General features: G+C 45.0%; 1 protein-coding gene across 1 annotated transcript in view; it reads left to right on the top strand.

Moving 5' to 3' along the window:
• LOC126484447 (uncharacterized) overlaps positions 1-25780 on the top strand; it is a 729699-nt gene that overhangs the window by 488320 nt on the left and 215599 nt on the right. The window contains exon 3 of the mRNA XM_050107967.1: positions 16996-17079. Within this exon, the coding sequence (XP_049963924.1) occupies positions 17077-17079 (3 nt within the window). The 5' untranslated portion in view covers positions 16996-17076. The remainder of the gene's footprint in view (positions 1-16995; positions 17080-25780) is intronic.

Genomic DNA, 25780 nt, shown 5'->3' with positions numbered 1-25780 from the left:
AGATGGGGACGTTTGCAAGACAACAACCATCTGCACGAACAGTTCGACGACTTTTGCAGCAGCATGGACTATCAGCTCGGAGACCATGGCTGCGGTTACCCTTGACGCTGCATCACAGGCAGGAGCGCCTGCGATGGTGTACTCAACGACGAACCTTGGTGCATGAATGGCAAAAGGATTCAAGTTCTGTTTACAGCATCATGATGGTCGCATCCGTGTTTGGCGACATCGCGGTGAACGCACATTGGAAGCGTGTATTCGTCATCGCCATACTGGCGTATCACCCGGCGTGATGGTATGGGGTGCCACTGGTTACACGTCTCGGTCATCTCTTGTTCGCATTGACTGCACTTTGAACAGTGGACGTTACATTTCAGATGTTTTACGACCCGTGGCTCTACCCTTCATTCGATCCCTGCAGGATAATGCACGACTGCATGTTGCAGGTCCTGTACGGGCCTTTCTGGATACAGAAAATGTTCGACTGCTGCCCTGGCCAGCAAATTCTCCAGATGTCTCACCCATTGAAAACATCTGGTCAATCGTGGCCGAGCAACTGGCTCGTAACAATACGCCAGTCACCACTCTTGATGAACTGTGGTATCGCGTTGTAGCTTCATGGGTAGCTGTACCTGTACACGCCATCCAAGCTCTGTTTGACTCAATACCCAGGCGCATCAAGGCCGTTATTACAGCCAGAGGTGGTTGTTCTGGGTACTGATTTCTCAGGATCTATGCACCCAAATTGCGTGAAAATGTAATCACATGTCAGTTCTAGTGTAATATATTTGTCCAATGAATACCCGTGTATCATCTGCATTTCTTCTTGGTATAGCAATTTTAATGGCCAGTAGTGTAATATTTCCTGTATTTAACTTCAAGGAGATCGACCATGTCCAATAGGTCCTGATTTTTCATCACTTAATTTGTATGTCGGTGGATGTTTTGGAATGCCGACTGTGTGTCAGGCCTCGTCGACCGACATCGACACCGCTCCTCAGTGGAGCACTTCGTGAAGAATGGGCTGCCATTACCCAAAAACCCTTCCAGCACCTGATTGAAGGTATGCCTGCGAGAGTGTAAGCTGCCATCAAATCTAACGGTGGGCCAACACCATACTGAATTCCAGCATTACCGATGGAGGGTTCCACGAACTTGTAAGTCATTTTCAGACAGGTGTCCGGATACTTTTGAGCACATAGTGTATATTGGACAACTCACTTTTATGTACCAACAAAACGGACTTCATACACGGTATGATCATGGGTTTCTCCAGACCGGATAGCTCCTTTTGCTATCCTGTCACGCCCCAGGTCGATCCCTCTTAATGCGCTGGTTCTTTACAGGCGACTGGCACAAATACGCCAGTTCACTGCCATTATTTACGTGATCGGTGGAGATTCATATAAGTATCTGGTAACATTTACACACCAGCTATAGTGTTCGCAAGTGCTCCGTGATCAGGCCCAGAGGACCGCGAGAACCGACAGACCGCCGTGTCATCCTATACCATACGGCGCCACACGGATGCGTTATGGAGGGTCATGGGATCAACCAAAACTCTCCCGGCCGTTGTTGGCCTTCCAAACTTTGGAGCTGCTACTTCTTTTCAAGCAGCTCCTCAGTTGGCATCGCAAGGCTGAATGGGTCCCGTTCCATTTCTCCCAAGAAGAAAAGCCACTGGTAATCGAACTCGGGCCCTCCACATTTTAGTCATTCACGCTTAGCACTTAGCCACAGAGGCGGACATGTACTCTTTTAAGGGGGCGACTAATACACTCGAAGAAGAAAATAAAAATATAATTAAAGAAAAAGAAATGGAGAGAGAGAAGAAACAACACACCACGAAGTACTTACGCAAATTGCTCATAAATTTATATCATAAAGGTATTGACGGAAAAGCAAAATAGTAAACTTTGGTGAAGGAAGACTGAATGTTTGACGCTGCAGCGCAATTTCACCACGCAGTTGGCAGGTATAGTAAACAGCTCTATACCAGAGCATAAACTCTCTGAGAATTTCATTCCGTGTACTCAGATGGACAGTAACTATGCCTCGCAGACAGTCTTTTGAACAATATACGCCGATATCAGCCTTTGAGAGAGGACGTGTAGCTGGATTCAAAGAAGCCGGTTGGAATAATACGCTAATCGCTCGGCTGCAGTGGTGCCCGGCACATTCGGTCTAGAATCTCATTGACTGGAGTAGACTTGTCTTCAGTGATGAGCCCTGCCTCCAACTGAGGCCCGATAACCAACGAAGAGGCGCCTGGAGATGCCGCAGAATATGGTGGGATACCAACTTGACTGTCGCTCGCCATACGATCCGACAACCAAGAATGATGGTTGGTTGGTTGGTTGGGTGGAGAAGGGACCATACTAAGCGGTCATCAGTCCCTCCGACCTTGGAGTAACTAGAGCCGATAAAATCCCGTACTAGAAGAGTGAACAAAAATGTCCATAAAATGATAAACTATTGACAGGGAAGGAAGGATAAGAGCGGAAGAATAGGTGAGGGAACGAAAGTGACTAATGACAGGGGGTGAAGGAAGAAGCACAGGAGACAAGAGTGACGCTCAAGACATACCAAACCCCATAAGGAAAGGAGTGGGAAGGCAGAGGCCTGGGGTGAACCACCAAGCCCAGTTGAAGCCAATCCAGTCGGGGTGAAGCGGGGACCAAGAGGGCCTACCATCCCCTTCACTCACCGAGTAGGTGGAAGGTCCCCCCTAAAATAAAGCGATAAAAAACCCCATCACGAATAAAACGTAAAACGAGATCTGCCGCTGAGGCTGAGTCAGCCAACACCAGGGGTAGCGAGTCTGGAAAGCGAAAAGTCCGTCGCAGGGCGGCTAAGTTGGCACAGCCCAATAAGACGTGAGCCACAGTCAACATCGATCCACAAAGACATAGAGGGGGGTCCTCACGACGGATGAGATAACCGTGAATCAGCCAAGTATGGCCGATGCGGAGCCGGCATAGGACGACACAGGCCCTACTAGAGGCCCGTAAGGAGGACCGCCACGGAGTTGTAGAATCCTTAACCGCCCTGAGCTTGTTCGGCGAAGTAAGGGTGTGCCATTCTGCATCCCAAAGGCCCAAAACCTGACGACGTAATGCCAAGCGAAGTTCTATTTCGGGAATGCCAGGGAGTGATGGCCTGGAGTGTCATTTCATCTCATAGCAAGACCCCTTTGATTGTCATCCACCGCATCCTTACAGTACAGTGGTACGTGGGCGACAGTTTACGCCCCGTTTGTTGCCCTTCATGGGAAGCCACACTGGGCTTACAATTCAACAAGATAATGGCCGCCCTCAAACGGCAAGACTTTCTACTGCTTGTTTTCGTGCTTGCCGAACCCTACCTTGGCCACAAGGTCCCCGGATCTCTCCCCAATTGAGGACATCTGAATCATTAGGGGAAGGACCTCCATCGAGCTCGGGATTGTGGCGATCTAACGCGCTGGTCATCAGAGGTGACACCATATCCCTCTGGAGTACATCCAACAGCCTCACCAATTTAAAGCCGAAAAATGCTTGCGCATGGGCCAGAGGTTGACTAACGCGTTATAGACTTGCTCAGTTTGTGAAGCTATTTCTATTGAATAAATCATCAAATTTTTCTGAAGTTGTCTCCATATACATCACATCTGTCGATTTCCGTCCCATTCGGATAATTTGTTTGTGGTGCGTCCTCTTTTGTCTTATAGTGCATTTTGTCCAGTGTGTTTAATTTTGTCTAGTGTGTTTAATTTTGTCTGGAAACTATATTAAGTCATTTTACCAATTTTTCCACTACTTACGTATCTCAGTGTCACTTCACCGATTACTTGTTCCACACACGCAGCCGTCTGAGTTGTATTACACTCAACTGTAGGGACGTGCCGTGAATGTCGGACACACAACGACGTTAACCGTCGCTTCACGTGGATCCGCTGTCAGCGCTCGGCTGCTATTGACCTACGGGAGCCAATAGCGGAGTGGGCCGCGATGTAAGTCCTGGCCTGGGCTGCCCTGAGTGGGTCCTCGCGGCCGGCCATTGATTTCCGAGGCACCGGCTGCGACAGGCCGGCTGCCGCACCGTGCGGGCAAGCACTTTGTTTGTCGCCACGCGTGGGTCGCAAAACAAGGGCCGCGACGCCGCCACGTATCTCGCGCTCCTGCTGCCGTCCTCGGCCCACATTTCTTTCCTATCGTCTCACAGTGTCAAACAACGATTTCATTTCATACACCAACACAATGCCTCGCATGACATGATGACAGTGAAAGGCTTATTACGAGGATTGGAACTTTAATTGTGGCAACTATTGAGTTACAGCTCGTACCAAATAGATACGTGTTTCAAAGTTTCACTGACCTTCAGAGTAGTCACCAGCATTGCGTATAACCCGTTGCCAGCGATGTGGAAGCCGTAGGATACTCTTAGCAGTGCCAGTTGTGTTGACAGTTGGAGAAGCACGGTCTATTGCCCGACGAGTTTGTAGCATTTCTGAAGCGAATGTGGGCTGTGGTTCAGAAGTGAACAGCATAGAGACACAAGTGATGAGACTTTCTGCAGGACCTGGCCAGACCATCATTTTGCAGGACAATGCTCAAGCACGTACACTTCCTGATTTGCTTTAATGATGGGGCTGCTAAGTGCTACATCACCTACTGCACTCCCCTGAATTAAGCCCTCGTGAGTTCAGCTCGATTTCTAAACTGAGGGAAACTCTTCACGGCGTTCGCTTCAGAACTGCTACAAATTCGTCAGGAAATAGACCGCGTCGCTCGAACTGTCATCACAACTGGCACTGCTAATAGTATCCTACGACTTCCACATCCCTGGCAACGGGTTATACGCAATGCTGGTGGCTACTTTGGAGGTCAGGAAAACTTTGAAATACGTATCTGTTTTGTACGAGCTGTAAATAAATAGTTGCCACAATTAAAGTTCCAACCCTCGTACTTTTGCATAACATTCTTGTCGCCTTTTTCCTAACTCTCCAGTAATATCCTTATGTATAAAATTCTCGTGTCACTGTGTTAGTTGCTAGAACTCCTCCGAAACGGCTCTGTTGATTCTGATGAAATTTTACATGTATATTCGGTACGTCTCAGAATCAGTCGTAATCAATTTTTCATACCCCTATGTGATAAGAGTGATCCACCCAAAAAATGTTTTCTTATGTTTTGGACAGAACTTTTTATTTTTATTTTTTATGATGTGGCATTAAAAAAATACAAACAACCCTAAATTTTCACCTCTCTACCACTAACCCTATTTTTGAGTAGCGATTTTAGTAATTTAATAATTTTCAACCCCTGTCGATAACCAATGAATTAACACTTGATCAGTTACACCCGCCAGGTGTCTACCGGTGATAGTCTTTCACTATTCGATAGATAGGTAATTTAAGAAAACGTACCAAAAGCAACGACTCGAATATCCCTCTTTGAATCGACGTAACTAGACCGAGAAGTTTAACTAGGTAGCACGCGTCATTCGCCAAACTGGCATTTAGGACTAGCGCATACGCATCGATTTTTATCGTACGGAAATATATCGTACGATCAAATTCTTTTAGTAGAACAAAGAACTTCCTATGCTCTCCTTTGTTCCTCTAAAAGAATTTAATGGTACAATATTTTTACGTACGATAAAAATCGATGCGTGTGCCCTTGGCCTTATTCATAATGCTGGTTAACACGTTTCGACACGAAATTGCCGCTATGTTTGTATGCTCATGGACGAGCTGTGTATAGGTTGCAATTGTTAAATCCACGCCATCTACCATAGAAGCGCTAGAACTAATAGTGGCTGATACTGCCGGACTTCCCCCTAAGCCTTTTGTCACTCTCTACACAGTTTTCGGCCATTATTATTGTTTGTGTCACGAGATCCCGCGAACAGCGGCTATTGTGTTACACGTATACATTATTCTTATATACTAGGGATAATTTGTATGGCAATACAACGTTTGCCGGGTCAGCTATAACATATAAAGATTTTCAGAGGTGCATCGAAGTTCGCCGGGTATGGCTAGTATTCTCTATAAACTATGGAAAAATCAGCAAGAAAAACGGCAAAATGTATCTCTCAAACGTTGTGATACTGAACCAAAAGCAAACTACGCGACACAACATACAGGGGGCGGATAAAAACAAGGGGTGACCAAAAACACAACACATTACAATGCCTAATACGCTATAGGAAAACCGTTGTCATTCAGAAGAGCTTCCAGTCGTCTCGTAACGGATAAATGCACGTCATGTATTGCTTTCAAGAGGGTCTTACACCATTCTTCTTTCAAAATAGTGACACGTTCAGGTAAAGATGACAGACGTGGTTAGCCATCACTTACACAAAGTAGACCACAAAGGCTCAAAAATATTGAGAACTGGTGACTGCTGTTGCCAGGGGAGGTGTGATAATTCATCCTCGTATTCACAAAACCAAACCTTGACGATGCTCTTCATATTCGCCATGTTTGCAGGACTGCGCAGCAATCACCAAGCAGTCCAAAGCTACAGAATCGTTTCTAAAGCCAAAATACTTCCTGGTGCACTCGGCGTTACTAGATATACGGTGTAGTACAATCAGATGATCACTTTTACAAAGATATGAGAATTTTGTAATCTGTAGCTCAGATTCCAGGAGGGGCAAGCTAACCCTCTTGTGCCCCCACCCCCCCCCCACCCCCCACCCGCCTACCCGCTTTTGCGGACGGCTGTTTGATACATTTTTTATTCTCCTCCTCAACAAAAAGCCATTTGGTGTGGTCTAGATAAGTGGGACAGACTTCCCTTGTATTACGCTGAAAGATGCTTTATCACCGTAAAATTCTCCTCGGTCAAATAAAATACTGTGACTAGTAACACGGTATGCAGTATAGCTTGCCTCTAGAGCTAATACCTTCAGCTACAAACATTACGGTGCAGGATCTCCCAAACTGCATTCTATAGAACGTGACTGGATGAGCCAAGCGATGCAGTGATAAGACGCTGGACTCAAATTCGGTAGGTCTGCGGTTGAAATCACAGCTGAACAATCCAGATTTAGGTTTCACGTAATTTACCTGAATCGGTAAAGGGAAAAGTCTGGATGGTTCCTTTGGAAAGAAAAGGGCCGATTTCCTTCCCTTATACGAGCTTGGCTTGTGCTCGGTCGCTAATGACTACGTCGTCGACGGGAAGTTAAACCCAATCATTCTTATTCTTATTCTTGAATAAGGATATTAAACATGTTTGAGATGCTGTCAGGAGGTATGTTGCTGCTCACAGTTCATCTTCTCAGCCCATGGCAGCATTGACGTTACAGTAAACAATTACAGCGGTGACCAAGGAAAATGCATCGCCTTGTGAATGATTTCAAGACAGTTCTGTGGTGTCACCGCCAGACACCACACTTGCTAGGTGGTAGATTAAATCGGCCGCGGTCCATTTAGTTCATGTCGGACCCGCGTGTCGCCACTGTGTGATCGCAGACCTAGCGCCACCACAAGGCAGGTCTCGTGATACGAACAAGCACTCGCCCCAGTTGGACGGACGACCTAGCTAGCGACTAGATGTACGAAGCCTTTCTCTCTCATTAGCCGAGAGACAGAATAGCCTTCAGCTAAGTTAATGGCTACGAACTAGCAAGGCGCCATTAGCCTTACAGTGATTGTAATTAAAGTCTCCTGTGTATAGTCAAGAGCGATGTACCACAATGATTGATTAAAGATAAGTATTAATCCAGCTACGTACTTTTCTTCATAGCATTAATTACGTAGCCTGTTCCAGTACTTCACGCCCGTCTGCGTTAGTCTAGCGTGCATTTTCAGCCATCTCGAAGTACAAGCTGTCGGCCCAGCTGCCGACACATCAAGTTCAGCATACACTACAAAGTGGTTCCGCGCGTCTTCGTGAAATATCACGATAAAAACTCACGATAAGCTGACCGAAGCACCCTCACTACAAGATCCAATAATATTGTGGACGGCTAATGCAGTGTCACTGCTCTGCGTAATTATACCAGCTATAAATATTATTTTCATTCTACTAAATTGTTACATGCCCGTTTTGCAAATTAAAAACATCTTTCATTTTGGGCGTGAATAATTCATTCGCGCGACTGCTACGGTTGCATGTTCGAGTCCTGCCTCAGGCACGGATGTGTGTGATGTCCTTAGGTTAGTTAGGTTTAAGTAGTTCTAAGTCTAGGGAACTGATGATCTCAGATGTTAAGTCCCATAGTGCTTAGAGCCATTTGAACCATTTTTAGATTTGCGGGACTGATAAACTTACAAATTCGTTAACCGATTTGCGCGGGACGAGAGGAGAGCGAGAGAAAAGTAGATACTAGGTACAGTTATTGAAGCAAGAGAACGAACAAACTGGTCAACCTAAAAACAGGGCGAGGCGGGGGGAGGGGGGGGGGCGGTGTAAAGAATTTACCTTATGACACAAACGGCGAAGATTACAGTAATACGGAAATACTCTGGTTCACAGGACTGTGACTACGAACAAGCTCTGATCGCGGCGTAACTAGCAGTACGCCAGCAGGCAGTCGCATTGTGTCTCATCGTTGTTGCCTCGTGGTTCAGCTGTACGGCGTGTCCCCAAAGTCCGGCAGCATCTCCAACACGACCAGACTGCAGCCCGCCCCGTCTTCAACTGCCCACCGTTCGCTTCTCGATACCCTGAGAGGAAGCATTTTTTGGCGCACATTCCAGCCAATCAGGGGCCTAACTTCCGGGCACAACACAACGATCTAATCGGCTCCCATCAACAGCGCGCCCTACGTATTCCTTATCCTTTCGTTTTAACTGAGAGATTCTCTAGAAAGAACTCAAATCGTATATCATACATTTCTAACAACGGATGGGAACACTCGCTCACGACTTTGGTGGGAAACGTCGTTCCACCTACGCCTACGTCGTTCCACGTACGCCAAGGCACGGGGCGCTGGGATCCTCTGCCATCAGTCTTTGCTTTTTCCAGTCTGGAACCGCGCGACTGCTACGGTCGCAGGTTCGAATCCTGCGTTGGTCATGGATGTGTGTGATGTCCTTAGTTCAGTTACGTTCAAGTAGTTCTTAGTTCTAGGGGACTGCTGACCTCAGATGTTAAGTCCCATAGTGCTCAGAGCCATTTTTAGAGCACAAAGCTCGCCTTAGCTCATAGTCAAGCTAACAGAATGGATTTCATGCAATACAGATTACGAAAGAGGATGAGGAGTAGTAGGTGGAGGAGGAGGAGGAGAAGGAGGAGGAGGAGGAGGAGGAGGTGGAGGAGGACGACGAGGAGTGGGATTAGTGTTTAACGTCCCGTCGACAACAATGTCATAAGAGAGAGAGCACGAGCTCGGATTAGGGGAAGATGTGGAAGGAAATCGGCCGGAAATAGAAAATGATTACGAAGGCATATAAAAACGATAAAATTCCGTATCCACTTGATAGGATATACTATAAGTAAAGACGTACTCAAATAAACGTACGTCTTTCAACTGTAGTCCTTTTAAATGATATGTTGTGTGCAGTAAAAGCAGTAGTTAATTAAAAACCGAATCATCATTACTTTTCCTTCACTATTGTTGAAAGTGGGTGTAGCTATCTAGGCAGTGAATCTCTACAGAAAATCCTGTGAAGAACACACATTCTCGGCGGATGTTTTCTAGTCTCTCTGTGACACTTCCGGAGACGGGAAGTTTCAGCCCAACGCAACGCGGTCGCCGCTAACAAGCACAAATGAAGCCGTCGAAGTTATTGTACTCCCTGTTATTGCAATGAATCCACACGTGAGCTCACGACAGCTTAAATAGGAGACTGGAATTCCTAAGACCAGCGTACATCACATTCCATCAAGTCATCAGTTCCATCCTTATCAGACCAAGAATTGCATGGGATAGAAATCCATAGGCGTGTACAGTTCTGTAAGTGGGCACAGCAGCAAATCCTCGCCAATCGGAAATTCTGCTCCAGTGTTCTTTTACCGATGAATGTTCCTTCTCAAACAAGAAGGACAGGTAAATACAAAGAAGATGCATTACTGAAGCAGCGAAAAGTCGGCCGTAGTGGCCGAGCGGTTCTAGGCGCTACAGTCTGGAACCGCGCGACCGCTACGGTCGCAGGTTCGAATCCTGCCTCGGGCATGGATGTGTGTGATGTCCTTAGGTTAGTTAGGTTTAAGTAGTTCTAAGTCTAGGGGTTTGATGACCTCAGAAGTTAAGTCCCATAGTGCTCAGAGCCATTTGAACCATTTGAACCAGCGAAAACCCGCAATAGCTTACAGTTAAATGGGTGGGGCACCAGTGTAAGAGGAGAGTTAGTGTCTGATATGGGATGCTTGGTACAACAATTACTGGCGCTTCTTTCATCAATGGTAACCTGAACAGCAAGGCACATGCCAGCTTTTTCGTACGAATTCTTCTTCGTCGTCTGGATAAAGTGCCTCTAAGAGCCAAAACACTTAGGTGGTACCGAGGCGATGATGTCCAGCACATAACGCATTGCGGGCACGTCGTGATCTTAGCATAAGGTATCCTACCCGATGAATTGGTCGTGGTATATCACTGAATTGTCCTGATTGTCTGCTGAATTAACTCCTCTGGACTTAGTTTCTTAGGAGACGCACATAAGGCGTCTATTGCGATACTGCAGCACCTCTACGGAACATGCAGGAACGCGTCGTACTCGCTTGTAATTGACTTCGTCAGGCGACACTGGAAGCAGGGGTGAATTCTTTATCAAATCCGTGGCGTATCACTGTCCATAGTCGCCAATATCAGCACCTTTGAATATTCTACCCCTTTCGTTCCCACAACGGATTACAGTGCATGGTGGTTATAATTAAACTTTCGCTACCCGAAAGGGCCTCCATGAAAAACGAGTGAGCGTAGAACAATGAAATCTTGCTGAAACATTTGTAAGGACATGCGGAAGGGAAATAACACATAAATTATTGAAAGAAATACATCTTAATTTCCACGTGAGAGGGTAAAATTTGTTAATTGTGCACCATATTTACGTTCTAAGTTACAAACGTTGCTCATTGTGACGATCATCTGCATCCACGACAACCTGGAACCGCACTGAAGATTGCTCTAATGTTGTCTGAAACATTCCAGGTGGAATTTTTGCTACCTCCCTCGCTATGCTTATCTTCAAGGTCCAACGTGTGTTAGTGACCCATTGATGAACCCTGTCCTACAGCCAAAAATCGCACGGGTCCAAATCTACTGACTGTGGTGGCCTCGCAGTTTGGAACGATCGGCAAATGATTCGGTTTCCTCCAAATGTGACTTCAGTAGAAATATGAGGTGGAATTCCATCGTGAATCACAACAAATGAGTCCAAACTTCCTTTCTTCCGTAGATGAGGAATCATACGTTTGTCGTAATAGATCACAGTAACGTGTGCCGTTCATCGTGTACGTCCTCGGTCGTTGATATTTGTGTTTCAGTCCTACGTCGCCGTACCAGTACCTGCGCCTAACGGCAAGTCATGACATTGACACGACCATCAAGGTAAATCCTTCAGCACACAGTCTGAACATTATTTGTATTAATTTGGGTACCCATACGATAAGTAGTTTTCCGTTGACACTGGCTCAAACAGGACAAGTTCATCTATAGCCACCTTCACTACAAAACAGTATTAAAATCTCCGTTTCTGTTTCTTATTAAGCAGACTGTATTTTTTTTTTTTTTTTTTTTTTTTTTTTTACGTGGATACGTGATACATTTTTGAACAGGTCTTGAAATAGGAAGTGGATTACCGAATAAATATATGTTGCTATCTGAAAGATGTACCACTGCTGACGTCTTCATAACGAAAAAATAAAGTTTCGATAAAGGCAATCTTAATGGTTAATGTCCCTCTGGTAGATAAACAACATTTGCTTGACACATTTTTGTTTTGTATCCGGGACAAAAATGTATTCGGAATCCTCAAAATAAATGGTTCACCTTATATACAGACGTATGAATATACACACGTTTAATGAAAAGAGTACAGGATCCACACAAACACACTGCATTATCAGGGACGGAATAGTTAAATTTACATCTCCATCAACATACATACTCCGCAAACCACCATATGGTGGGGGTACCTTGCACGACCACCAGTCACTTTCTTTACTGTTCCACTCTCAAAGAGAGCGAGAGGGAAACGGCTGTCTAGATGCCTCTGTACGAGCCCTAATTCCACTTATTTCGTGGATCTTACGCGAAATGTACGTTAGCGGCAGTAGAATCGTATTGCAGTCAGCTTCAAGCGGCGATTCTCTAAATTTACGCAGTATTTTTTGAAAAGAACATCGTCTTCCCTTCAGGGATTCCCATTTAAGTTCACGAAGCGTTTCCTTAATGCGTATTGATCGAACTTCGGTAAAAAATCTAGAAGCACCCTTCTGAATTGCTTCGAAATCTTCCTTTAATCCGCCCCGGTGCAGACCCCAAACACTTGATCAATACCATGAATGAGTCGAACTAGTGCCCTATACACGGTCTGCTTTACAGATGAGCTAAACTTTCCTAAAATACTCATAATAAACTGAAGTCAACTATTCGTCTTCGTTACTACCGACGTTAAGTGGTCGTCCTATTTCATACCGCTTTGCAACGTTACTCCTAGGTCGGACGTGACCGTGTCAAGCAACAGACTACTAATGCTGCATTCGATAATTACGGGATTATTTTTCAACATACGGAGCAAGCTGCCATTCATTATACCAACTAAAAATGATGTCTAATTAATCCGATATCCTCCTAGAGTCGCTCAACGATGCCTGTCCGTCGGGTCATTTCTATGTGCAGAATGTAAGAGCGGTTCTATCACACTACCCTGGTGCATTCCTGGTAACATCCTAGCCTCTGATGAGCTACCGCAACGAATTGGGTTCTATATCGAGCCACTCGCATTTGTGGGAACCTAGCCAAAATGTTTGGACCTTAGTTAGTATTCTGCAGTGGGTTATCGTGTCAAACGCGTTCCCGAAATCTAGGAATGTGGACTCCATCTGTTGGCCTTCATCTATGGATCGCAGGATAACATGAGAGAAAAGGCAAGCAGTGTTTTTCACTAGCGATGGTTTCTGAATTAGTGCTTATTTGTAGACAGAAGCTATTCCGTCTCAGGGAATATTTGAAGTCAGAATATGACCAAGATGTTTGCAGCAAACCGATGCTAAGAATGTTGGTTTGTAATTTTGCGGATCTGTTCTTTTACGCTTCTTCTATACATTAGTCACGTGTACTTTTTTTCAGGCTCTTAAGACTTTGCGCGGCTCAGAGAATTGCGATAAATGCAAGCTAAGTAACAGACCAATGCCGCAGAGTAATCTCTGTAAAACCGAATTCGAATTCCATCAGAGCCTTGTGGTTTATTTGTTTTCAACTCTTTCAGTTGATTCTCTATGCAAGGATTGTCTATTACTGTGTGATCCATCCGGTTTAGTGATTTTAAGTACGACCAGAATTTTTTCTCGTTCTCGGCAAGATCTTTCGTTAAAGCATGATTGTCTAAATTGTTGTTTACTTTGCACATTGATGTTTTTGGACACGCGTGAATTTCTACAACTTTTGGCTGTCGGAATTTGCTCTTTGTTTTTTGAACCGAGAGTGCAACAGTCTCCTATTTCTCGGGATTTTCCGAATTTTCTTATTAATTATGTTATTAAACCACGGAAAAGTCCGTTCTCAACCCACTTGCTCGACACACTCCACACCACAGCGCGATTTACAACCATTTTAAATTTTTGCCATAACTCCGATACGTCCGTTATAATGGAACTAAATGATGTCCATTCATTGTCTAAATGTGGTGCTAACAGCTGATTATCTGCTGTTTCCAGCAGAAATACTCTCCTAGCCTTCCTTAGTAACCAGCGCCGCTATGAAGATGTCATGACCACCGATTTCTGTTTATGTACTGACATTGTCGAAAAGGTCAGCCCCGTCTGTATCTACAAGGTCTAAAATATTCCCATTGTGTTTGAGCTGCCAAACTAGCTGCTCAATACAGTTTTTAGTAAACGTGTTCAAAACTACTTCACAAGATTATCTGCTTGTGCCAGGTGCAATGAATCCGTAGGGGTTCCAGTCTATACTCTGTGGTTTAAAGTCGCCTCCAACTAGTGCTGCATGATTTGGGTATTACCGCACTGCTTAACGTATACTTTCTTTGAATTGTTGTAAAACTGTCACGGTGGAATCAGATGGCTGGTAAAAACACCCGACAGATAAAGTGATTTCACCTAGGCCTGTTACTCGCATACAGATAACTTCACAATTAGATTCAGTTTGCATCTCGATAGACACAATATTTGTAGTAAACACCCCCCCTTCCTCAAGAGTCTAATCTATCTCTTCGATATCCGTCCCATGCCTGGCTAAATATTTCAGAAGTTTCTGATTCAGGTTTCATCCAGCTGTCGATTCCGAGAATAAAATTTTGACAGCTGAAGTGCTTTTACTTTCGTCCCGGTCTTATTTCGCTATCTGCGTATCATCTGGCGTGTCTTCATCAGAGGATCTCAAACTACCGCCTAGCTTAACAAAACACCCACATTGCCTCTGTACGCACTCTACTACACAAGTAACTGCTTCCTCTGTGTAGTGGACCCCTGACCCATCAAGAGGAGTCCTACAATTCTCCACCCCGTAATGCACGTCCACGGCAGCCAAGACCGTCACAGAAATGATGGAGCCTTTGGTTGAGACCCTCCATCTGGCTCCAAACCAAAGCATCCAAATCCATTCTGGGAACGATGTTGCAAATTGTGAGCTCGGCTTGCACCCCATGCTTGAGGTCAGCAGTCTTCACCACTTCCGCCAGTTGCCAGTATGGACTGAGGTTGGCCTCATAACCCATGAGACATGCATCATTGGTGTTATTGCGTGCCACTACTTGCAGACGACTGAACCCTGCACGCTCGATAACCATAGGCAGGACCTCCTCCACATCTCGGATGATGTCCCTGGCAGGCATACTGAGTGCACAGCAGATTTCTTTCCACCCCTGGGTGCTATTTCCCTAAGGGAAGCATCTAACACTGGAGCTCCTCACCTCGTGTGCATGCTCGGACCCTGCTGAAGGAGTGGCTACATGTCTACTCACAGTGTGAATGGGCGAGTTCAGGCCGTCAGCCTCCACATTCACAGTCCGTCTCTGGTGATGCGAACGCATCACTACCCGCCACTCAGAGGTGGCGGCGGAGCCATCGCGTTGCATACAGTGCAAGGTGCCACGGCAACAGAAATATAGGCTGAAACAAACGACACCTGAGGTGTCCTATGCGACGCGCCAGATCCTCCACCGCCGCTATACCCCGAGCCAGCGGCCCGAAGATGGCTGATCCCGGACAAGAGCGTCTTCAGCTGTTCGCGAACTGCAGCCAGCTCCTGCAGCGTCCGCACACAACATTCACATATCCTACCCATCTTAGTACTACGGCACTTAAGAATTAAACCATAAAATCCCACAGAGGAAGCTAAGTAGGTAACTTGATACTGTCCTGGTGCGTCACCAACACTTCGTTCAAGTTTCTTTATATGTGGTTTATACACTACTGGCCATTAAAATTGCTACACCAAGAAGAAATGCAGATGATAAACGGGTATTATTTGAAATCAGTTCCCAGAACAACCACCTCTGGCCGTGATAACGACCTAGATATACCTGGGCATTGAGTCAAACAGAGCTTGGATGGCGTGTACACGTACAGCTGCCCATGCAGCTTCAACACGATACCACAGTTTATCAAGAGTAGTGACTGGCGTATTGTGACGAGCCAGTTGCGCGGCCACCATTGATCAGACGTTTTCAATTGGTGAGAGATCTGGAAATGTGCTGGCTAGGACAGCAGTCGAACATTTTCTGTATCCAGAAAGGCCCGTACAGGACCTGCAACATGTGGTCGTGCATTATCCTGCTGAAATGTAGGGTTTCGCAAGGATCGAATGAAGGGTAGAGCCACGGGTCGTAACACATCTGAAATGTAGCGTCCACTGTTCAAAGTGCCGTCAGTGCCAACAAGAGGTGACCGAGACGTGTATCAAATGGCACCCCATACCATCACACCGGATGATACGCCAGTATGTCGATGAAGAATACACGCTTCCAATGTACGTTCACCGCGATGTCGCCAAACACGGATGCGACCACCACGATGCTGTAAACAGAACCTGGATTCATCCGAAAAAATGACGTTTTGCCATTCGTGCACCCAGGTTCGTCGTCGAGTACACCATCACAGGCGCTCCTGTCTGTGATGCAGCGTCAAGGGTAACCGCAGCTATGGTCTCCGAGCTGATAGTCCATGCTGATGCAAACGTCGTCGAACTGTTCGTGCAGATGGTTGTTGTCATGCAATCGTCCCCATCTGTTGACTCAGGAATCGAGACGTGGCTGCACGATCCGTTATACCCATGCGGATAAGATGCCAGTCATCTCGACTGCTAGTGATACGAGGCCGTTGGGATCCAGCACGGCGTTCCGTATTATCCTCCTGAACCCCCCGATTCCATATTCTGCTATCAGTAAATGGATCTCGACCAACGCGAGCAGCAATGTCGTGATACGATAAAGCGCAATTGCGACAGGCTACAATCCGACCGTTATCAAAGTCGGAAACGTGATGGTACGCATTTCTCCTCCTTACACGAGGCATTACAACAACGTTTCACCAGACAACGCCGGTCAACCGCTGTTTGTGTATGAGAAATCGGTTGGAAACTTTCCTCGTGTCAGCACGTTGTAGGTGTCGCCACCGGCGCCAACCTTGTGTGAATGCTCTGAAAAGCTAATCATTTGCATATCACAGCATCTTGGTTCCTGTCGGTTAAATTTCGCGTCTGTAGCACGTCATCTTCGTGGAGTGGCAATTTTATTGGCCAGTAGTGTACGGACTCCTATAGTAACTAGCAATAAGCGCTATGAAGAAATAAGTTGTCACTGTTGAAGATTCACTGTATCCCTGACCAGCTCACAAACTGTACGGAACGACTTCTAGCCGATGCTTTGTGTTGCAGGAAAACTGCCGGCTCGAACCCCGCGTCAGCCACGGCCTCTGTACAGTTCGTCTATCATCCGTTCAACCGCCAGATCGCCCGATGGTGAGTACTTGCCGCAGCGTCGCCTTGGCTCAGGTACCGTCCGCTGCTGCAGCCGTAGACATGCTCAGCGCCAACACTTGTGAATCGTGAATGTCTGCAGATTGCACGAGCAAAATACATGTCATATGGAACTTTGTTTGTTTTCGAATTCTCAACCCAAGGATGTCAGGATTTTTATTAACCCGTAAGATTAGTTGGAAAACTGAAAAAATTATTTTTCAGCTGAAACAGAACGGTAATCCAAAATGATAATAATTAGCACACTAATACTATACGCTATATCTTGTGTACACTTCAACTTCATTAATAACGTTGTTAAAGGACGTCTGCTATACACCTTGGGCTGCACTAGAAATGTTTATTTACTTAAACCGCTTTTCGGGTTTGTAACTCGTCATCAGCAGCATCTGATATAAAGGAACAGACAACTGTACATACATCGACTTCTACAAAATGACAACTGTATCTATAGTGTGTTCGAAAATTTTCGTTACAAAATTCTAGGACTTCTAAAGCAGATTGAATAGATAATATTTTGACTGGGAATGCAAGTGCGGGAATGTGCCGTTTCCGTGCTACAACTATTTGAAAACATTTGGTAACGAAACCACTTTTACAAGTAATTTATTAGCCGTAACCCAGCACATCACTTGTTTTCCAATTCCACTTATTAACAGCCAAAGCAACTGCGCATTGCCACGGCGCTTTGCCACAGTTCGCACGGCTTCCACCGTCGGAGGTTCGAGTCCTCCCTCGGGTATGGGTGTGTGTGTGTGTTGTCCTTAGCGTAAGGTAGCTTCAGTTAGATTAAGTAGTGTGTAAGCGTAGGGACTAATGACCTCAGCAGTTTGATTCCATAGGAACTTACCACGAATTTCCAAAATTTCCAACTGCTCTTGTACTCACTGGCGGTTTCTCCTTAACTGGATGCAGCACGACCTCTTCCATTTCAGATGTGTATGGTCTCCTTGGAACGCGCGAGTCACATCTGCTGACGGTGAAGGTACCCCTCCTCGAAGGCGTTGCGTAGTTGTGGAGAAAATGATGTGCGACGGAGTCGGACGTTGCGGAGAACGGGCCTGATAAAGCTCTTCCACTAACGTGACCTGCACCATTCAGAAATAACATGTCGGTGTATTCTACAAACGTGTACTGAGCCATGTTGCTGTAACACTCACAGTAACGCGAATGACACTCGAACGTGGTCGAAGAGGTAGGACAGACGTGAGGTGACGTCAGCCGTTCCGACGTAACCTCATCCCACCATGCCTACCCTGTGACATAGCTATCTAGCAAACATGTTTTTCAGATGTAGGTTTCCGAACATTGGTTTCTGTTCAAAATATTATGTACCCTTGAAAGTCTCTTCGGGTTTGCTGCCGGATCCTAAAATCAACTTGACTCGATATTTCGGCGATCCAACTGGTCGCCATCTTCAGGAAAATGCTACTTCTGCTGATGAGTCCCGCCGGGAAAGCGTACGTAATCATATTATGTACCCACTCCCCTCTACAAGTCCTAGAAGTTTGTAACAGGAAGTTCTGGAAACCCTTAGAGTAGCAGAAATACAGGGTGAGTCACATAACGTTACCGCTGGATATGTTTCGTAAACCACATAAAATACAGACGAACCGATTCCACAGACCGAACGTGAGGAGAGGGGCTAGTATAATTGTTTAATACAAATCATACAAAAATGCACGGAAGTATGTTTTTTAACACAAACCTACGTTTTTTTAAATGGAACCCCGTTAGTTTTGTTAGCACATCTGAAAATATAAACAAATACGTAATCAGTGCCGTTTGTTGCATTGTAAAATGTTGATTACATCCGAAGATATTGTAACCTAAAGTTGACGCTTGAAACCTCCGACGTTCAGTTGCGTGTTCTAATAAACACGGGCCACGGTCGGCGAGCAGCATCTGCAGGGACATGTTTACGATGACGACCGTGTTTACGAGTGTGGCTGTAGTGCACTGTTGTGGTTTGGTCTAGCTGTCGCAGTGTCCGCATGTAGCGCTTGCTGCTATTGTTATTCTGCATTCGTCTCCGCACGCAGACCAACTGTAGTACACCGTGTTACCAGACGTCTGTGATAGTGTAGTGTTGTAGGAACTGTGACCATGGTGTATTCGAACTCTGAAAAGGCAGAGATGATACTCATCTATGGCGAGTGTCGACGAAATGCAGCTGAAGCCTGCAAGGTGTATGCAGAACGGTACCCGGACAGAGAGCATCCAACGTGCCGCACATTGCAAAACATCTACCGCCAACTGTATGCAACAGGTATGGTCGTAGCAATCAAATGGGTCCGTAACAGGCCCGTCACAGGAGAAGTGGGTGTGTTAGCTGCTGTTGCCATGAACCCACACATGAGTACACGGGACATTGCGAGAGCCGGTGGACTGAGTCAAAGTAGTGTCATGCGCATACTGCATCGTCACCGCTTTCACCCGTTTCATGTGTCGCTACATCAGCAATTACATGGTGATGACTTTAATCATCGAGTGCAATTCTGTCAATGGGCATTAACAGAGAATGCGTTGCAGTTCTACCTGTTTACCGATGAAGCGGGTTTCATAAACCACGGGGCAGTGAACCTACGGAACATGCATTACTGGTCCGTGGACAATGTTCGCTGGCTCAGACAGGTAGAGCGACAGCGACCGTGGACTGTAAATGTATGGTGCGGAATCATTGGCGACCACCTGATTGGTCCTCACTTCATTGCAGGGGCCCAAACAACTGCAACATACATCGCGTTTCTACAGAATTATCTGCCAACGTTGCTCGAAAATGTCCCACTGGAAACGCGTCGACGTATGTGGTATCAGCATGATAGTGCACCTGCACATTCCGCAATTAACACTAGGCTGACCCTTGACAGGATGTTCGACGGGCGTTTCATAGGACGTGGAGGACGCATAAATTGGCCAGCCCGTTCTCCTGATCTTACATCTCTGGACTTCTTTCTGTGGGGTACGTTAAAGGAGAATGTGTACCGTGATGTGTCTACAACCCCAGAGGATATGAAACAACGTATTGTGGCAGCCTGCGGCGACATTACACCAGATGTACTGCGGCGTGTACGACATTCATTACGCCAGAGATTGCAATTGTGTGCAGCAAATGATGGCCACCACATTGAACATCTATTGGCCTGACATGTCGGGACACACTCTATTCCACTCCGTAATTGAAAACGGAAAACACGTCTGTACGTGTATCTCCCCCCTCATGGTAATGTACATGTGCGTCAGTGAAAAAGACCAACAAAAAGGTGTTAGCATGTGGACGTTAAGTGCTGTTCCAGTCTCTTCTGTACCTAAGGTCCATCACCGTTACCTTTGGATCCCTACGTAATTCGGTGCTCTCCGATACACACGATCGAACAGCGGAGGAGTGGTACTCAAGCGTCAACTTTGGGTTACAATATCTCCGGATGTAATTAACATTTTGCAATGCACCAAACGGCACTGATTACGTATTTGTTTATATGTTCAAATGTGCTAACAAAACTAACGGGGTTCCATTTAAAAAAACGTAGGTTTGTGTTAAAAAACATACTTCTGTGCATTTTTTTATGGTTTGTATTAACCAATTACACTAGCCCCTCTCCTCATGTTCGGTCTGTGGAATCGATTCGTCAGTATTTGATGTGGTTTACGAAATATATGCAGCGGTAATGTTAGGTGACTCACCCTGTATAAGTCTACTCACATTATGTAAGTTTTAATAATGACACGCGTCTCAGTTAAGACGATAGGATATGAAATTTGTCCTATCATATAATACACTGGTTGTTATGTATGTTCCTGCTGTCAGATCTTAGGCAGTGACAAATACTGATAACGTTTGACGTAACTGTCATATAGCGTAAAAGTGTAACTGACATGTCAAAGATTCTACATTACCTGTCTTTTGGTATTTGTCACAGATATATTTACTTAAGTGTGTGACATACGTTCTTATATGTAAATTACAATTTTTCGGCAGTTGGTATATAAAGGTAGAATATACAAAACTTGTAAAGCTGCAAAATAAGCCAACATGTATGAATGCATGTCACTGACATATATAAATTTGAGCTTAGGAATAACAAAAGACACACGATGTAGACTCTTTGACCTGTCAGCTCCACGTTTACACTCTGTGATTGTAATGTCAAAGTACTCACGAATTGTCACTGTCTAAGATTTGACAGCAGTAACATACAGGACAACCTGTATACTGTGTAACAGAACAGATTCTAGATTATACCGTATTAGCTTACACTCATGTCACTACTACAGAGGAACATAATGTAAATAGACTAACATTACTTCTACTATATATACCGATTTCATTTTGTAGAAGTCGATGCACCAACAGTTTTTTTGTTCCTCTATGGTTCAAATGGCTCTAAGCACTATGGGACTTAACATCTGTGTTCATCAGTCCCCTAGACTTAGAACTACTTAAACCTAACTAACCTATCACCATCACACACATCCATGCCCGAGGCAGGATTCGAACCTGCAACCGTAGCAGCAGCAAGGTACCGGACTGAAGCGCCTAGAACAGCTCGGCGACAACGGGTGGCTGTTCCTCTATATCAGATGCCAGTGATAATGGGTTATAAATCCGAAAATAGGTTTCGACAAATAAAAATTTCTAGTGCAACTCATGGTGTATAGAAGATGTCCCTTAATAAACATCTGGAAGCTACAGAGAGCACCAAGGATTCAAGATTTTTACATTAATAACTAGTTCAGCTTCATGCATCTTTACGAACCTGATGTAAAAACGTGGCGTTCCTTGCTTGCTACAGTCGCGTGCTATAACTTGTACTATTTATTGAAAATGAAGCAGAATCTACGAGAAGTTTGAGAAAACTAAAGTGAAAATTACGTCATCAGTTAAATGCTCTAATCGTATTCCAATGTAATTCACTCAGAAACGTAATATATTTCGTTCATAATTGATTCATTTTATTTTGCATATGGTAGTATTAGTTCATTTAGAGTATTTCTTATGACGGACGAAAAACCTTTCTGTACGTCGATCTGCGTGAAGTTCCGGAGGAGCTCAGTCACTTTGATTTTCTGTCGGAATGCAAACCAGATCATTGTCGACAGATATCAGCAAGCTGTGTGCACAAAATTACATCTTATGAGTCGATCACAACAAACATTTTCACTGATGTACCACGTTATACAGCTTTTCGGTGTCCACCATCTTAAGATCTTCAGCAATGGAAATTGAAGCTTTGGCACTGCCAGTCAAAAGTACTGCCAAAACCTCAGAAAAATCGTGGAACAAGCGTCAGCCGAAGGCGCTGAGACAAAACGTGACAATTAGGCAATACGTAAAAAACTGGCCACAGAAGCCTCAACAGTTTTATATTTCGTTCAGTGGTTAAATATGGTGGCAGACCTTATACAACTGACTGGCGATAGAATGGCACAAAAATAATTATTTTCTTAGGTAAACAGTTTACTTCTTTTTATTTTTTTTGACTGTAGACGGGTTAATGACTAGCGAGCTACAAAGAATAGATTATACATCTGTGTCGCAGAGAACTGGTGATATTTTCCTCCTGTGAACTCTGAAATTACCTGGCATCAGCTGTTGCATAATTATTTCAACTTCGCATTCAATCCAGTAAGTTTTACATAAGGCAAAATTTCGGAAATAAATAGTACTATTACGTAAGAAGAATATCAAAATAAAAGCTCGTTTATCTAAAAAATAAACTCAGATAAATGTTTTTATCAAATCTCCTCATTTTTTGCCGCAGTCAACATCACTCTCTGGAAACTTCCGGTACCTTGACTACGTCCTCTTTAAAAACGACGTTTTCAAAGCGTCTCTATGTTCAGAACATTGACAATCACCCTATGCCGCGATGTACAAGCAGTGGCGCGAGTAGGCAGGGTGGACGGAAAGTTCCCACCAGAACTTGCGGATGTACAAGTCAGCCCGGGCATGCATTATCGTCAACGAAGACTGTTCCAGTTGCTGCCTTTAGCATCGTCGATCCTGAAAGCGTTCAACAAAAGTCATCACGTGTTGTTGACTGTCTCGGATCCATAAGACCACCACATTTATTTTATCCAAAAACACACCAGCAGCTGCAGATGTACACGTGAGCCCTTGCATGCATTATCGTTAACGAAGACTGTTCCACGTCACGTGTTGTTGACTGTTTCGGTTCCATAAGACCACCACACCTATTTTATCCAAAAACACACCAGCAGCTGCGGATGTACACGTGAGGCCTTGCATGCATTATCATTAACGAAGACCGTTCCAGTTGCTGCCTTTAGCATCGTCGATTCTGAAAGCGTTGAACAGAACTTGTCACATGCTGTTGACTGTCTCGGTTCCATAAGACTACCACACTTATTTTATCCAAAAACACGGCAGCTATTATCTTTGGTATCGATGTTTTTTGTGTGTGTGCTTTTTTCATATCTTCGAAATTTGAACAGACAAAATGGTAACTTTTATTATTCTGAGTGCATATTACACCTATTTCATCAACAGTCACTGCCTGCAGTTTTACGTTAACAAATCTAATCGCTGACGGTAAGTGAAATTCTATAGCTTTTGGCTTACCACTTTAATTGACAATCGTACAGCAGTGTAGCATACACTCTGGGATACAAAAATAACAAACAAAAATAACTATGCACCACGAACGAATTATCTGAATGGTACGGAAGTCGGTAGATGGGATGTATATGAACAGATAAAAAAATGATTACAATTTCAAAAAAAATGGATGATTTATTCAAAAGAAAGAGCTTCGCAAATTGACCAAACCAACAACGCATTGCCGGCCGGAGTGGCCGAGCGGTTCTAGGCGCTGCAGTCTGGAACCGCGCGACCGCTACGGTCGGAGGTTGGAATCCTGCCTCGGGCATGGATGTGTGTGTTGTCCTTAGGTTAGTTAGGTTTAAGTAGTTCTAAGTTCTAGGGGACTGATGACTTCAGAAGTTATGTCCCATAGTGCTCAGAGCCATTTGAACCATTTTGAGCAGCGGTGGGACCCCAACATGAGTGTCGTCCGCCATACGACACGACAACCAGAAGTGGTGGTCTAGGGTGCCATTTCTTTTCATACCAGGATCCATTTGGTTGTCATCCGCAGCACACTAACAGCACAGCGGTACGTCAACGACATTGTACGCCCCGTTTTGTTTCCCTTCGAGACACGTCACCTTCGGCTTACCTTTCTGCAAGATAATGTCCGTCCGCACACGGCGAGAGATTCTGCTGCTTTTCTCCGTGCTTGTCAAACCCTACTTTGGCCAGCAAGGTCGCCGGATCTCTCCATAACTGAGAATGTTTGGAGAATTACGGACAGGGGCCCTCCAGTCAGGTAGGAACTTTGACGATCTAAAGCGCCAATTGGACAGAATTTGACACGATACCCGTCGCGGGGACATCCAACAAGTCTATCAGTTAATGCCAATCAGAATAACCGCTTGTAGAGGTGGATTAAAGCGTTATTGACTTGCTCAGTTTGTAAAGGTCTTTTTCTTGAATAAATCATCCAACTTTTCTGAAATTGTAGTCGTTTGTTTGTCAGTACACGCACATCACATCTATTGATTTCCATCCTATTCGGATAAGTCCTTCATGGTGCGTCGATTTTTTTTGTCTTACAGTTTATTATACAGTTACTATTATGGATTTAGGACATATCCTGGAAATTGTGATGCTGGAATCACACTCTTCCCACATCTGAGGAGCAGTAATAAAGTTTTAATTATTATATCGGGAAATAAATTCATGCAATTAATAGACAATGAATTCCCCGCGTCACAGTAGGGCAACTCGGCGTTAGAAGAGCCAAAATAAAATGGCAGAGCCCGTTTCCTTTTTCTTAACGGGATCAGCTTTCGGTGTGGTATGGTACTGTAGCGCGGGGAATTCAGAGTGTACCAAGACTGCAGACATACACTTCCAAACAAACCAAAAATTATGTAATTTTTATTTTTCGCGGTGATAATTAAAACTTGATGACTCCGCTTGTGTGTGCCCACATATACACAGTTCGACAGGTAGCTCATTGAGACACGAATAGCAGTCGACAACACTGTGAACAGCTAGGACAGCTCAGATGCGGAGGACCTGTGCACGCTCTGAAACACCTGACAGGGTCCTCTACAAATCTTTCGCCCTTGTGTTACATACAGCGTTTAATACGAGGGTTATTCAGAAAGTAAGTTCCGAACCATCGTAGCTAATCGAATTCCGCGCGAAAATTGAAACGCGCATGCACACCGACTCCTTGCATGTCTTGCTCGCCAAACGACGTCATTTTCATTGGTATGTGGGAGTGTTCTGTTTACAGTGTGAGTTCAAAACGATAAAACAATTGATCAGTCCGCCAACTGTGAAATACGGTTAATGATTCGGTTTGGACAGCAAGGAACGTGGCAGCAGCGGAAGTTCATCTACAGGTAAGTGAGGTCTATGGTCCCGATGCGATGTGTGACAGCAAAGTGAGTGAGTGGGTGAGAGGTCTCGAAGAAGGGCGAGAAAATGCCCATGATGAACCGCGGTCAGACCGATTATGAGTGGTCTCAGAAGATTTTGGTATAAGCTGTGGACGAAACTATTCGTGCCCATCGGCGATTCACAATTTCAGATAGATCCGCAACCTAAAGGAGTTTCTCGATGACAAGCGCGTCGTAGCAGACGGCGACA

The sequence above is a fragment of the Schistocerca serialis genome, chromosome 6 (assembly GCF_023864345.2).
Source record: "Schistocerca serialis cubense isolate TAMUIC-IGC-003099 chromosome 6, iqSchSeri2.2, whole genome shotgun sequence".
In the NCBI taxonomy this organism is placed as follows: domain Eukaryota; kingdom Metazoa; phylum Arthropoda; class Insecta; order Orthoptera; family Acrididae; genus Schistocerca; species Schistocerca serialis.
Note: the sequence above shows the minus strand (reverse complement) of the source record. Positions and strands in the feature narration are given on the sequence as shown.